Below are 12,934 nucleotides of genomic sequence, written 5' to 3'. Positions count from 1 at the left end.
CCAAAGTGAACACTGGCTCTCACTTGAGATCCATGCACCTCTCCTTTTGAGCCCAATATCTCGTTTTCCAAAACACTGGACGCCCTGGTCTGCCTCCACGGCTACTGACAGTGTATTAACCAATAGAAAGGGGCTATACCTGGGGGCTGTGATGTTAATGAAAGGAAGCAGAACGTCAGTTTTCTGCTGATGGCTTCTGCTTGTGGTTTCTTATGCCCAGTTGACCTGGAGCCGCCTGCGAGAGATACGGTCCACCTCTGGCAGCCCAGTGTAGGTCAGAAGGCCGGGTGGAGCAGAACCCGCAGCAAGGCCGGAGAGATTACTCTGCGCTCGGGAGGGGGCGGGGTGCCAGAGCGCGGGAGATGCCGCCGTTGGTCCAAAGCTGCTCCGCGGTAGTCGGGCGAGTCCAGAGAGGTTAACATCTGCAGATCCGCTCTGGGGGTACAACCTTTGGATCCTCCGCGACTCCTACGGTCCTGGTAGCTAGAAGGTTGGGGCTAGCACTTATCACCACTGCAGAACGGGGTGTCCCGGGACTCCGAGTCCTTTGAGGAGGTCTCGACCAGACTACATTCCCCAGAAGGCTCTGCGGTGATTGAAAGCTTGATCAACCTATGGACGGGGAAGACTTCTCGTCGTAGAAACTGATTGGCCAATGGCAAGAGCACGAAGGCTGTGTTTTCCGGCTGCTGGTTGACTAGCCCAGAGTCCCACCTGTGTCCCACAGCCCTGTCACGAATCCCGCTCGGGTTGTGTGAGAGACCGCCTCGGCGTTGCCCTCCGGCTGCAGGTCGGCGGTGGAAGACTCTCACTTCCTGCTCCATCCCCAGCTGGGCCCTGGGGCGGTGAGTGCTCCAGGGAGGGAGACGGCGGCGGCGGTCCCGGTGCTGCTGAGGGGCGTTGAGGGGGCTCTCCCGCCGCCCCGACACTGTCTCTGCCGGGTGGGGCGCTCGCGTTCCGGAGCCCGCGGGGCTTGCTGAGGTGTGGAGACAGGTAGCTGCGGCTTCCCAGACCGTCGTCGGGATAGCTCCTTCTCTTAACCAGTGTTCTTGCTCCTCCGTGGTGGTCCTCGGGTTTCAGCGTATTTTCGTGACCCGCTGACTGCTGCACCCTGCTAAGGGCCTGCGGTACGGCGGGGGGAAGGAGAACGGGTCACTCGTGCGGTCATGTTCCTATTAATAAACCCAGTGAACATACTGGTGCTTCTCACGGTGGCACTTAGTCACAGCACCTCAGCGCACTGGGGCCTCTGGGGTCACCCGCACCGCTGGCAGGAGACTTGGGTGAGAAACAGGTTTTCTGTTACCTTGCCAAGAATTCTCTCCCTCTCCATCTCGCGGTCTCCTGCAAGAGGGTTCTGCAGCTGTGTTTTGTAATTATTGTAGAAATAAAATTTAAACTCAAAATTCTTATTCCAGTGTTCATTCCTAATGACATTATTTTTGGTAAGGTTTTAAACCAGGGATATTCCTGGGGTTTTTAGGTCCTTAAAAACTCGGTACTTTATAAATGACCAGTAGCAATGTCTGTAAATGCCGAAGTATTTTCACAAAAAGTGTTTGTGTGTGTATTCTAGTAGTAAGCAGGTGCTTTGATTAGTGAGACAGAAGATGTGAAAGAGTAAAACCTCCTCACCCCAACCTGGTCCATCCTCCCTTGAAAATGCAGAATTCTTTCTAGCAGTGGTCATTCAGCCAATTGACTTTTTTTTCCTGTTTCTACTGGAAACTCTTTAAGGGAGACATCTTTACGTTTCTTTGTGACTGCTAATGCCTTGCGACATATTAATTATTGATTGAATTACTGATCCATCTCCAGTAAGCCACTCTGGACCATCCCCTCAAAAGATAATTTTTTCATAATACTGCTGTCTGGTGTGTTAATATATTAATAAGGATTGTTTTGTGTCCCCAAGCATTCTGTTTTGTGCTTACCCAGTTGCATTTCGCTTAGTTTTGCAGCTTACTATTGTCTTTTTTTTTTTTTTAACTCTTGTCTTTTAAAGTCTCATTTCTGACTCCATTGAACCTTGAAATAGAATGGTACTCAGGACAGTTCCCTTTAAGGCTCTGCATGGTCTGTCCTGTAAGGCTGATACCAAATCACTGGGCTACAAGCCAGGAAGAGTCAGCTGTTTTCACAACTAATATGAGCATAATTAAATCCACAATTTCCTAGCTTGCTGAGGAAAATGTAGTTGGAGAGAACCCAAGACTTCCCAAAAATCAAGTTATACCTGCATACTCTCCTTTGTTTTTCTTACCCTGTTAAAAATGTAATGTATTCAAAAGACTAAGGGTTCTAAAGATCTGTGTGGGAGTTCCAGGCCTCTCTTAATGGTGGGAAAGTTGGCCAAAGGAAGAATTATGTAAAAACAGAATAAGAAAAGCAAGCTTTCTGTGGTTGATGGAATTTACCTCAGAGCTATTCTAATCAGGAGGCTTTTTGCTTGGGAATACTGGTGGCTATCTTTTGGTTTTCAGACCACAAAAGAATATCCTGGCAGAAACCCTTGTGGCGTACTGGTTAAGTGGTACGACTGCTAACTCAAAGGTCGGCAGTTCAAATCCACCAGGCGCTCCTTGGAAACTCTATGGGGCAGTTCTACTCTGTCCTAAAGGGTTGCTATGAGTTAGAATTGACTCAACGGCGGTGGGTTTGGTTTTTTTTGGTTAAGAATATCCTGGGAGTTATTGATGTGTATCGAGGTCTCTTGCTTTAGGAACTGATGACTCTAGATGATGTGGCTGGGGACTTCAGGGAAGAATGGGTTACCTGGACGCTGCTTAGAGAATCCTCTCCAGGGATGCCACCCAACACATTTAGAAGAATGGGCTCTCCAAGGGTAAGAATGCTACTCTCCTTTAGGTGTAAGACTTAGATATTTTGAGAGAGCCCAGAAGTGAGTGGTCTTTGGGGATGCTGGTTTCTTAGAGCTGCAGATCTCTGTGAGATTGTTGCCTCCCTGTCAGATCAGAAAAGAAGAATAACTTGCCTTCTGATGGCATTTTGTGGTTTGCAGATGACTGCCCTGTTTATTGTCTTGTTAATATCTACCACAACCCTTTCATATATATATTATCATCCCTTTTTCAGTTAAGGAGATTGAGACTCAGAAAAGTTAAGTGGCAGAGGTGGGAGTCAAACCCAGGTGTTTGTAGAAAAGGGGGAACTCTCCTGATGGTGGTGTTTTCTCCTGTCATGTAAAAAAACATTTTCTAGTGCTCTTTCTAAAACACCGTGGGTACCTACCTCTTCTCCTGCTTTACTTTAGATCAATGACACAAGGGATACATGCTTATTGAAGAAAAAGATAGATAAAATGAAAACAAAAGTCATCCCTAATCCCACCATTGAAGAGTTACTATTCTTCTAGTTTTTTTTTTTTTTTCTTAGCAGATATATAATTAAAACAAAACACAAAAACTGGGATCATACTGTATATTCTACTTTCTCACTCATTGTATCATGAACATATTAATAAAACAATAAATATCTTTCTGTACATCATTTAAAATAGCCACTTACTATTTTGTTGTGTAAAACCTAAACCTGTTGCCATTGAGTCAAATCCAACTCATAGCGACCCTATATGACAGAGTAGAGCTGCCCCATAGAGCTTCCAAGGAGCACCTGGTGGATTCGAACTGCCGACATTTTGGTTAGCAGCCGTAGCACTTAACCTCTACGCCAATAATTTATACTAGATTAAATTGTATATTTGCCCATTTTTTTGATTATTATGACCTGTAAAAATGGCTATTTCATAGGGTTCAATCAAATATAATTATTCCTTCGTGGTGAGACATTTAGGTAATTTCCAAATTTTCACTAAAGTTGTGATGAGCATCTCTCAGCTAATTTTTTTTTTTAAGCCTTGTTTACTGAAGTATGATTAGCTAATAATTAGTCTTTTGTACAACTTTTATCATTTCCTTAGAATTTCCAGAAGTAGAATTGCTGGGTCAAAGGAAATATACATTTCTAAGGTATTTGATACTTTTTCCAAATGCCTTCCAAAAAGATTGAATCAATTTATTTATTCCCACAAGCATTATGTGGAAGTGTATATTTATTGAGAACTTACATTTATTGGAAACTTACCAATTTAATCCTCACAATAACCCTATGAGGTAGGTCTTATTATTATCTCTATTTTATTGATGGAAAACTGAGGCACAGAGAACTTAAGTAACTTGCTTAAGGCCACACAGCTAGTAAGCCAGGATTAGGATTCAAACCCAGGCATGACTCTTAAGTTTGCACTTTTTACCTCTACAATATATTGCTAGGTGTATCACTGTTTTATAGGAGTCCTGGTAGTGCAGTGGTTAAGTGCTCAGCTGCTAACTGAAAGGTCAGCTGTTCGAACCCACCAGCTGCTCTGAAGGAGAAAAGACCTGACAATCTGCTCCGGTAAATATTAAAACACAGCCTAGGAAATCCTATGGGGCAGTTCTACTCTGTCCTATAAGGGTTGCTATAAGTTGGAATAGACTTAATGGAACACAACAACAACATCATTATTTTGATTTGAATTTCTTTGGTTACTGGTGAGGGTAAAAGATTTTTCATGTATTTATAGGCTGCTTGAATTTTGTGTGTGTGTGTGAATTACTTGTCTTTGTCCATTTTTTTCCTTACAAGTGTTTGTCTTTTTTCTCATGGCTATATCGACTGTTGGCCTTCTGGGAAAATTTTAAAGCCCAACATTATGGTTAACTTCCTTGATTCTTTCTAAGGGTGAGGCTGTGGCAGCTTTGCTCCTGATAAAATTATCTCTCCAGATGAGTTTGGCCTTGAATCATCAGAGATGGGTTATTGTGCTACTCTAGGGTTTCTGTCACCCAAGTCTGACTTTTTTTTTCCTTAATGAGAGGAAAAGGACTTTTTCTCAGCCTCTCGGGGAGATCCCCCTGTTTTATCACTTCACCATGGTTGCCCTTTTGATGAGACCAAACACCCATTAGATTTTCCCTGGGTTTCCCCTTCTACCTAGGGAAGAAGGAGGGACTGGATTTTGGCCCGGCCTTGTGTAATTGGCTCAGATTAACGCCCTATGTCCATTTTCTGTGTAGAGTTTCTAGACCAAGTATAATCTCTCAGCTGGAGCAGAAAGAAGAGTCATGGGTCCTACAACTCCAAAATTTTGAGGAGAGGGAGATCCTAAGGGAAAGTCACACAGGTGAGATGTGGGTACTACCTGGGGGAGGAAACCTACCATTTCAGCCCTTGTTTAGATGAGGATTTGGAAAGCTGCTCCAAACTTTTTTTCTCACTACTAGAAGTTTGAATTTGACTTGTCTGACAGTCAGTGATTGACCAAGTAAAATCTCCGTTTTAAGTAAGCATTTCGCTTTTGTCTAGACTACATCTTTGAAAGGAGTTGCCCAATTCTGACAATATATGGTATGTGCTTGAAGGATATCAGGGTGCACTTCAAGATTCATTTGGCCATCTAAAAATAAAAAAAAGTTTTAAAAATTCATGTTTTCTGTAAGCTTAATGAACTTTATAAACTTTTCACAAAACATATATGGTCTGATGCTGAAATGGTAATTTTAATCTTTCTTACTGCTTTCTGATGTTCTTTCCTGGTGACTGATAATTTTATTTTCTGTTAACTTTTCAGACTTCGAGAATCAGGTGACAAAACTCAATCAGAACATTTCCAAAACAGCAGAACAATGTGGAACATCCTCAGAATGGGCCAATAAAAATATTTCTCGTACTCTTAGTTGGGGAAGAAACTGGGAGAGGGGCCTTGAATTAGAAGGACAACATGGAACCCTTCCAGGAGAGGGCCAGCAGGAACCCTTTTCACAGGAGAGGGTTTTAAATAAGCTCATGGATGGATATGTAGGAAAGAAGCCTGTGTGTGCAGAATGTGGAAAAAGCTTTAACCAGAGTTCCTATCTCATAAGACACCTAAGAACCCATACTGGCGAGAGGCCTTATAAATGCATCGAATGTGGGAAAGGCTTCAAACAGAGTTCAGACCTTGTCACCCACCGCAGAACACACACAGGGGAGAAACCTTACAAATGCAATGGGTGTGAGAAAAAATTCAGTGACAGCTCAACACTCATCAAGCATCAGAGAACCCATACAGGTGAGAGACCTTATGAGTGCCCAGAGTGTGGAAAGACTTTTGGACGGAAGCCACACCTCATAATGCACCAAAGAACTCACACAGGAGAGAAGCCCTACACATGCCTTGAATGTCATAAGAGCTTTAGTAGGAGCTCAAATTTCATCACCCACCAGAGGACCCACACAGGAGTGAAGCCTTACAGGTGTAATGACTGCGGGGAGAGTTTTAGCCAGAGCTCGGATCTGATTAAGCATCAACGAACCCACACAGGAGAACGGCCCTTTAAATGCCCAGAGTGCGGGAAGGGCTTTAGAGATAGTTCTCATTTTGTGGCTCATATGAGTACTCACTCAGGAGAAAGGCCTTTCAGTTGTCCTGACTGCCACAAAAGTTTCAGTCAGAGCTCACATCTGGTCACACACCAGAGAACACACACAGGTGAGCGACCTTTTAAATGCAAAGACTGTGGGAAAGGATTCACGGACAGCTCTGCCCTCATTAAGCACCAACGAATCCACACAGGAGAGAGACCCTATAAATGTGGTGAGTGTGGGAAGAGCTTCAACCAGAGTTCCCACTTCATTACTCACCAACGAATCCACTTAGGAGACAGACCTTATCAATGTCCTGAATGTGGCAAAACCTTTAATCAGCGCTCCCATTTTCTCACACACCAGAGAACACATACCGGAGAAAAACCCTTTCGTTGTAGTAAATGTGACAAGAACTTCCGTCAGAAAGCACATCTTTTATGCCATCAAAACACCCATTTAATTTAGAAAATAGACAGTGAGTCTGCTATCCCCTTCCAAATTTCCATTGCTACTGTGTTTATGTACCTCAAGCAGAGAAAACCTGAGCCAGGGCATCAGGCTCAAGCTGGACCTTGGTCTATTCTCACTGTTTTTCCATGTTATAATGGAGAGGATATACCTATAGTGTTTATATATGTTCTGAACACAGTGGGCATTCCTCTAGAGTTTTTGACTGGCTTTTAGGGAGATGTGAATTTAATAGCTGATGCCTGGTTGTCGAAAGAAAGGTGAGATAAATGTGGCCTAGAGATCACATGTAAACCACATCTGCAGTGGCTGGCACAAAGTAGGTGCTCAGTAAATGATTCAGTACTTGAGATCTTTTACAAAGCCCTTAATACAGTGCTTGCCCCTTAAAAGGCACTCAGTACATGATTGGTTGCTTTTATCAGCCTTATTACTGAATAAGGAATTAGTGCAGACCCTCAAAGCCAAAACTTGCAGAAGCTAGATTGAAACTAGAAGGTTTGGAGTGTTAGCAAAGGGATTTAATAAAATGAAAAACCCTTTTCCAGTCTAATGCTAGTCAGGCATTAGTCACTAGATGTCTCATTGCTGTGACAAGGCAGAATTACTGTAGAGGATGTTTGTGGTCTTGCAACAGAGAATTTCAGAAGCTCTTTGTACAGCCGTTTATCAGATGGAGGTTTGCTGTCATCTGAGGCATATGCTTTTTTCTCCCCTGGATTCTTGAAAAATATCCTATGATGTACAAGCCAGAGGGAACTGGAAAAGGACTATAAAATTGTGGAAATGAAATTGCTGAGAATGTTAAATATTACAGGGATTCTTCCTGGCATTTAGCTAAAGGAGGCAATTCTTGTTTTTTAATTTGCTGGGTCATTGGCCCTTTAGTTTTAGGTTAATGCACTTCTCTGACCCTTTTAGGGTCATTGATCTTATGCGCTAGTATATTTAATTGAAATAAATTGAGAGAAGGCAGTGTGTTGTAAAGAACACTGACTTTACTGAGAAGGCGAAGTTTTTGAGTCATGGCCCTGGCACTTTAATTTGGACAGACTCTCACTTTCTCTCAGCCCCAAGGTATATCTGCCTTACCTACCTCACAAGGTTGTTGTGAGGATCTAATACTTACGTGTATATATGTACACACACATACACATCTATATAAAAGCACTTTGTTGTTAAACTGTAACGTATGATATTGCTTAAAGTTAATGTACAGTATTATTGCTAATGTTTTTTTCCCAAGGAGTGCTGGTTAATATTTTTCCAGGTATCCCATTTTCTCTCACAATGAAGGAATTCTTTTTTTTTTTACAGGTTGAAAAACTAAGGCCTGAAAATGCTAAATGACTTGTTATGGGTCACATAGTTAACAGAAGAGCCAGACTTTGGCTGCGGGTATCTAGATTTCCGTTCTGCAGTTCTTCTCCTCAACAACATGAAACAGACCAACTTTGGGATTTACTAGAGTATCTCTGAGACTACAGGATTGAGGGACCTGTATTACAGTCTTAAACCAGTGTGAGCTTGGAAATGACGGAGGGATTTAGCCTAAGTCCTAGGGAGCTTTATTAGAATCCCGTGCTGGTGGTCTTTGATCCTCGTGGAGTGAGAGCGGAGAGGTAAGGGCAGGTACAAGAGGTTAAGGAGGGAGTTCAGTGGTTACCACTCTTTAAAGAGAAAAGTGGCGGACATGACAGTTTTTTCTTTCAAGTCTTCCTGCATCAACACAGACTGAATGATTACATCAGCCTGGGAACACTAGTTCATTTTTTTCTATTACATGGAATGCCATTTGAGTGCTATAATTCATGGGGGATAGAACTCAGCTACCTTAGCTCCTTTTTTTGAAAGGTTAATTAAGATAATTGACCAGAAAAAGAAATGTGGTTAATCCAGTGCAGTGGTTTTCAAAATGTGGGCCCAGACCAGCAGCATCAGCATCACCTGGGGACTCCTTAGAAATGCAAACTCTCAGCCTGGCATCCCAGACTTGCTGAATCAGAAACTGCATGAGGGTGGGGCTCAGCACTGTTTGTTTTAATAAGCCCTTCAAGTGATTCTGATGCACGCTGAAGTTTGAAAACTACAGCCTTAAAATTTCCGTTCTACTAAACATATAGGCACAATTCCAGTATAACTCCTAAAAAAAAAATTCAGTGATTTTTAATATCTAATATTCTGCTCAAATTTCCCCCCAGTTGTCGTGGAGTTGATTCTGACTCATGGTGACCCCTCTATTTTGCAACTGGTTAATATGCAGTATTCTTTACAAGTCTTGATCTAAAGTCCTCCCCCCTTACTCTTTTCTTGTAACTTATTAGTTGAAGGAACCTTGTTGATTCTCCCACACATTTGTATTTGTTAATTTCATACAATGGCGTCTTTTAGCAGGCTCCTCCTGCTTTCTTTATATTGGTAGCTGGATCTATTTAGCATGACCAGATTAATAGATTTTTGGCAAGAATACTCGATAGTGATCTTACCTAATTTCATCAGTAGGTACATAGTGTTATCTTGTCTCTCTAAACGTTAAACCCAAAAAGCAAACCCGTTGCCATTAAGCCGATTTTGATTCACAGGGACTGAGTAGAATTGCCCCATAGAGTTTCCAAGGAGTGGCTGGTGGGTTCAAACTGCCGACCTTTTGGTTGGCAGCTGAGCTCTTAACCACTGCAGGGCTCCCTCTTAATGTTAGCAGCCATTAATAGTCAATTATTTTATCTGGGGTTGCTGAAAGGTGATATTTTATTTCTATCATTCCCTCTTCAATTATTAGCTGGAACACTTCTATAAGGAGAACTTCCCTTCATCGACTATTTTTGTTTACCTGAGGTACAGTTTGTGTAGAAACAGCATAATAATTGCTTGATTAGAACTTTTTTTTTTTTAATGCTGCTAACCTTGGCCTCATGACCTAGATGGACCTCTAAGCCCTTCCAGTTAGAGATTCTTTTCTTACAGGACATTTTTGAATGGGTAAATCTCATAATTTTTCTAATGACCCTGTTGCTTTTCTTTTCCCCTCCTTACACCCCTCTGGTTTTACTGAGTTCCACATAAAGGCATGTGCTTAATAAATACTTGAATGATTCCTTAGTCAGGGATGGAATCTCTGATTGTGAATTATTATTTCCCAATACTATCCTGCCTGAAACAGGAGAGGAAACTACATCTGCATTAGCTGGGAATCATTTTATATCTCTTTTGTGGTAATATGAGAGTATACCATCACCATTTTTAAAAATCTACCCAAGCGTTGTTCTAAAACAAATGAATACATGAACAACAACAATGATTTGTAAAAATCAGATGAGAAGGAAAGGGAAGAGTTGGGTAATTTATGTGAAATCCAGTTCAGTCTTGGGGCGGAAGTGCTTTGGGCTAGGGGTAAGATGGGAATGAGAAAATACAGAGAGTTGAGTATGATATCCCTCAGAAGTGACATTCTGGGAAGAATACTGCAGTTAATTTAAGATGTTCTGGAAGGGTGTCCTCCCACAAGAGGGAGCCAGTTAGAGGACAGTGAGGGAAACAAAAGCTACATTATTCGTGCAAGCAGGCGTAACTCCAAACCAAGCTAGGACTGACACAAATAAGTCCTAGACTTCATGTCGTCTGTGCTCACTGTCTGACTGTGACTGAACCTAGACTTAGGAGGCAGGATGTGGAAGTGGCACACAACTAGAGGTCAGAAGACCCAGCTTCTAGTGTGGAAGCTATTTACTAGCCAGCTGTCCTTGGGCTGGTCAATCAAGCTAAGTCTCAGTCTGTTAAACTAGATAAAGATCCCTTCTGCCTCTAACCATTTACAAATCTGGGACTTTCATAGACCCTAGGTCTATCAGATATGAGTAGATTCTTCCAAAGGTATACCTTCAAGATCTGAGAGGATAAAAGCATGTAATCTATAGCCCAGGTCCGTCTCCCACTCACCCCTCCCCCGGTGCTTGGAGCAGGGTGGAACCTCATAGCTGCTGCTAGAGTAGGCACATTACCTCCAAACTGAAGACCTCCCTGGGCTCCAGCCTTGCCTATTCCTTCCTCCTAACAGCATTTTATAGACAGGGGTCACTGCCTTAGCAATAAAAACCTGCAAAAGCCAGAAACTGTAAGGCAGAGACTTGTCAGAGAAGAAAAACTCAAATATTTTCCACAAAAAGGAGCAATAGAAAAGTAGTAAGACTGCACCCTCTCAAAGGCGGAAAACTTGGGGGTGTGGAGAAAAACAAGGCAGTCTCATCGAGTTTGGGCTCTCATAGGTTTCACTGTAACGCATACTGGGTTTTCTCCTATCACCTTGTTTCCCATGTTGTACATCTACAGATGTGTGTGTCCATCCTGAAAGATGTGAGCTCCTGAAGTGCAATGTGGACTTGTTTTGTGTGCCTTACTCCCTCTGATCCACAGAGCCATAAGCAGGGAATACTTAAATGCTATCGGTGACAGTGAAGGTAACTGACTTTCCATAGTTTTTCTCTTTGTTTCCACCCTATGACTGGACCATTAGCTTCTACATCTCTCTCCCTGATCCAGCCCTACCAATTTTACCTCTCAGATTCCTATCTATGTTTCTCCATCTCCACTGCCACCCTCCATTCCAAAACAACTGCCTCCTAAATTGCTGCAGTGACCTCCTAACAGGTGTCACAGATTTTAGTCTTGCCTTTCTCTAATTTCTTTTCACAGAAGCCAAAGTGATCTTTTAAAATCCTAAATCTTATCACACCACCCTTCTGCCGACAACCAGCAGCTTCCTGTTGCTTTTAGGATAGAGACTCAAATCCTTAATCTGGCCTACAAGGTCCTTGTAGTTTGACTCTCTTCTGCCTCCAGCCTCTTCAAATGTCACCTTCCTCTCACTCACTTCAGCCTACTTGCAATCTCTCTGTTCCTTGATTATGCCATGGTTATATGCACCTTTGGGCCTTTGTACTAACTGCTCCCTGCCCAGAGTGTTCCTTGCCCTGATCTTTGTTTAGACTTGTATTTGTCAATCAGGTTTCCCCTAAAACTCACCTCTTTATTTACCTCCTCACTATCCCATCTGAATTAATTCCCCTCCCTCAGCAGCCACTGTCTGTCACATTATCCTCTTTTATTTTCACCAGAGGCCTTCTATCTGCCCAATAATTTCTTTTTTTTTTTTAATAATTTTTATTGTGCTTTAAGTGAAAGTTTACAAATCAAGTCAGTCTGTCACACAAAAACCCATATACACCTTGCTACACACTCCCAATTGCTCTCCCCCTAATAAGACAGCCCGTTCTCTCCCTCCGCTCTCTCTTTTCGTGTCCATTTCGCCAGCTTCTAACCCCCTCTGCCCTCTCATCTCCCCTCCAGGTAGGAGATGCCAACATAGTCTCAAGTGTCCACCTGAACCAAGAAGTTCACTCCTCACCAGCATCCCTCTCCAACTCATTGTCCAGTCCAATCCATGTCTGAAGAGTTGGCTTCGGGAATGGTTCCTGTCCTGGGCCAACAGAAGGTCTGGGGGCCATGACCACCGGGGTCCTTCCAGTCTCAGTCAGACCATTAAGTCTGGTCTTATGAGAATATGGGGTCTGCATTTTTATCCCACTGCTCTCCTGCTCCCTCAGGGGTTCTCTGTTGTGTTCCCTGTCAGGGCAGTCATCGGTTGTAGCCGGGCACCATCTAGTTCTTCTGGGCTCAGGATGATGTAGTTGCTGGTTCATGTGGCCCTTTCTGTCTCTTGGGCTCGTAATCACCTTGTGACCTTGGTGTTCTTCATTCTCCTTTGATCCAGGTGGGTTGAGACCAATTGATGCATCTTAGATGGCTGCTTGCTAGCATTTAAGACCCCAGATAAGCCACTCTTCAAAGTGGGATGCAGAATGTTTTCTTAATAGATTTTATTATGCCAATTGACTTAGATGTCCCCTGAAACCATGGTCCCCAGACCCCTGCCCCTGCTATGCTGGCCTTCGAAGCATTCAGTTTATTCAGGAAACTTCTTTGCCTTTGGTTTCATCCAGTCGTGCTGACCTCCCCTGTACTGTGTGCTGTCTTTCCCTTCACCTAAAGTAGTTCTTATCTA

At 43.0% G+C, this 12,934-nt stretch overlaps 1 protein-coding gene across 2 annotated transcripts; it reads left to right on the top strand.

The window, feature by feature from the left end:
* The first annotated feature begins 351 nt into the window (after window positions 1-351).
* On the top strand, window positions 352-12,131 carry ZNF774 (zinc finger protein 774). Of its 2 annotated transcripts, XM_003413874.4 has the most exons (4): window positions 352-845; window positions 2,723-2,845; window positions 5,079-5,185; window positions 5,633-12,131. In XM_003413874.4, exons 2-4 carry the CDS (start codon window positions 2,739-2,741, stop codon window positions 6,871-6,873), a joined length of 1,455 nt encoding a protein of 484 aa, XP_003413922.2. In that variant the 5' UTR covers window positions 352-845; window positions 2,723-2,738; the 3' UTR covers window positions 6,874-12,131. The 2 variants fall into 2 exon arrangements, with proteins under 2 accessions (XP_003413922.2, XP_023408768.1); XM_023553000.2 differs by lacking the exon at window positions 352-845 and having other exon boundaries at window positions 895-2,845.
* Window positions 12,132-12,934: the final 803 nt, after the last annotated feature.

The sequence above is a fragment of the Loxodonta africana genome, chromosome 13 (assembly GCF_030014295.1).
Source record: "Loxodonta africana isolate mLoxAfr1 chromosome 13, mLoxAfr1.hap2, whole genome shotgun sequence".
NCBI classification, from domain to species: Eukaryota; Metazoa; Chordata; class Mammalia; order Proboscidea; family Elephantidae; genus Loxodonta; species Loxodonta africana.
This window is presented reverse-complemented; position numbering and strand designations above follow the sequence as displayed.

What these genes read in the sequence shown, in the direction of transcription:
- ZNF774 (XM_003413874.4), top strand. Translation starts at nt 2,739, where the DNA reads ATGATGTGGCTGGGGACTTCAGGGAAGAATGGGTTACCTGGACGCTGC. An exon ending in GAAGAATGGGCTCTCCAAGG is followed by an intron (nt 2,846 to 5,078) that starts GTAAGAATGCTA and finishes TTTTCTGTGTAG; the next exon opens with AGTTTCTAGACCAAGTATAA. An exon ending in CCTAAGGGAAAGTCACACAG is followed by an intron (nt 5,186 to 5,632) that starts GTGAGATGTGGG and finishes TTAACTTTTCAG; the next exon opens with ACTTCGAGAATCAGGTGACA.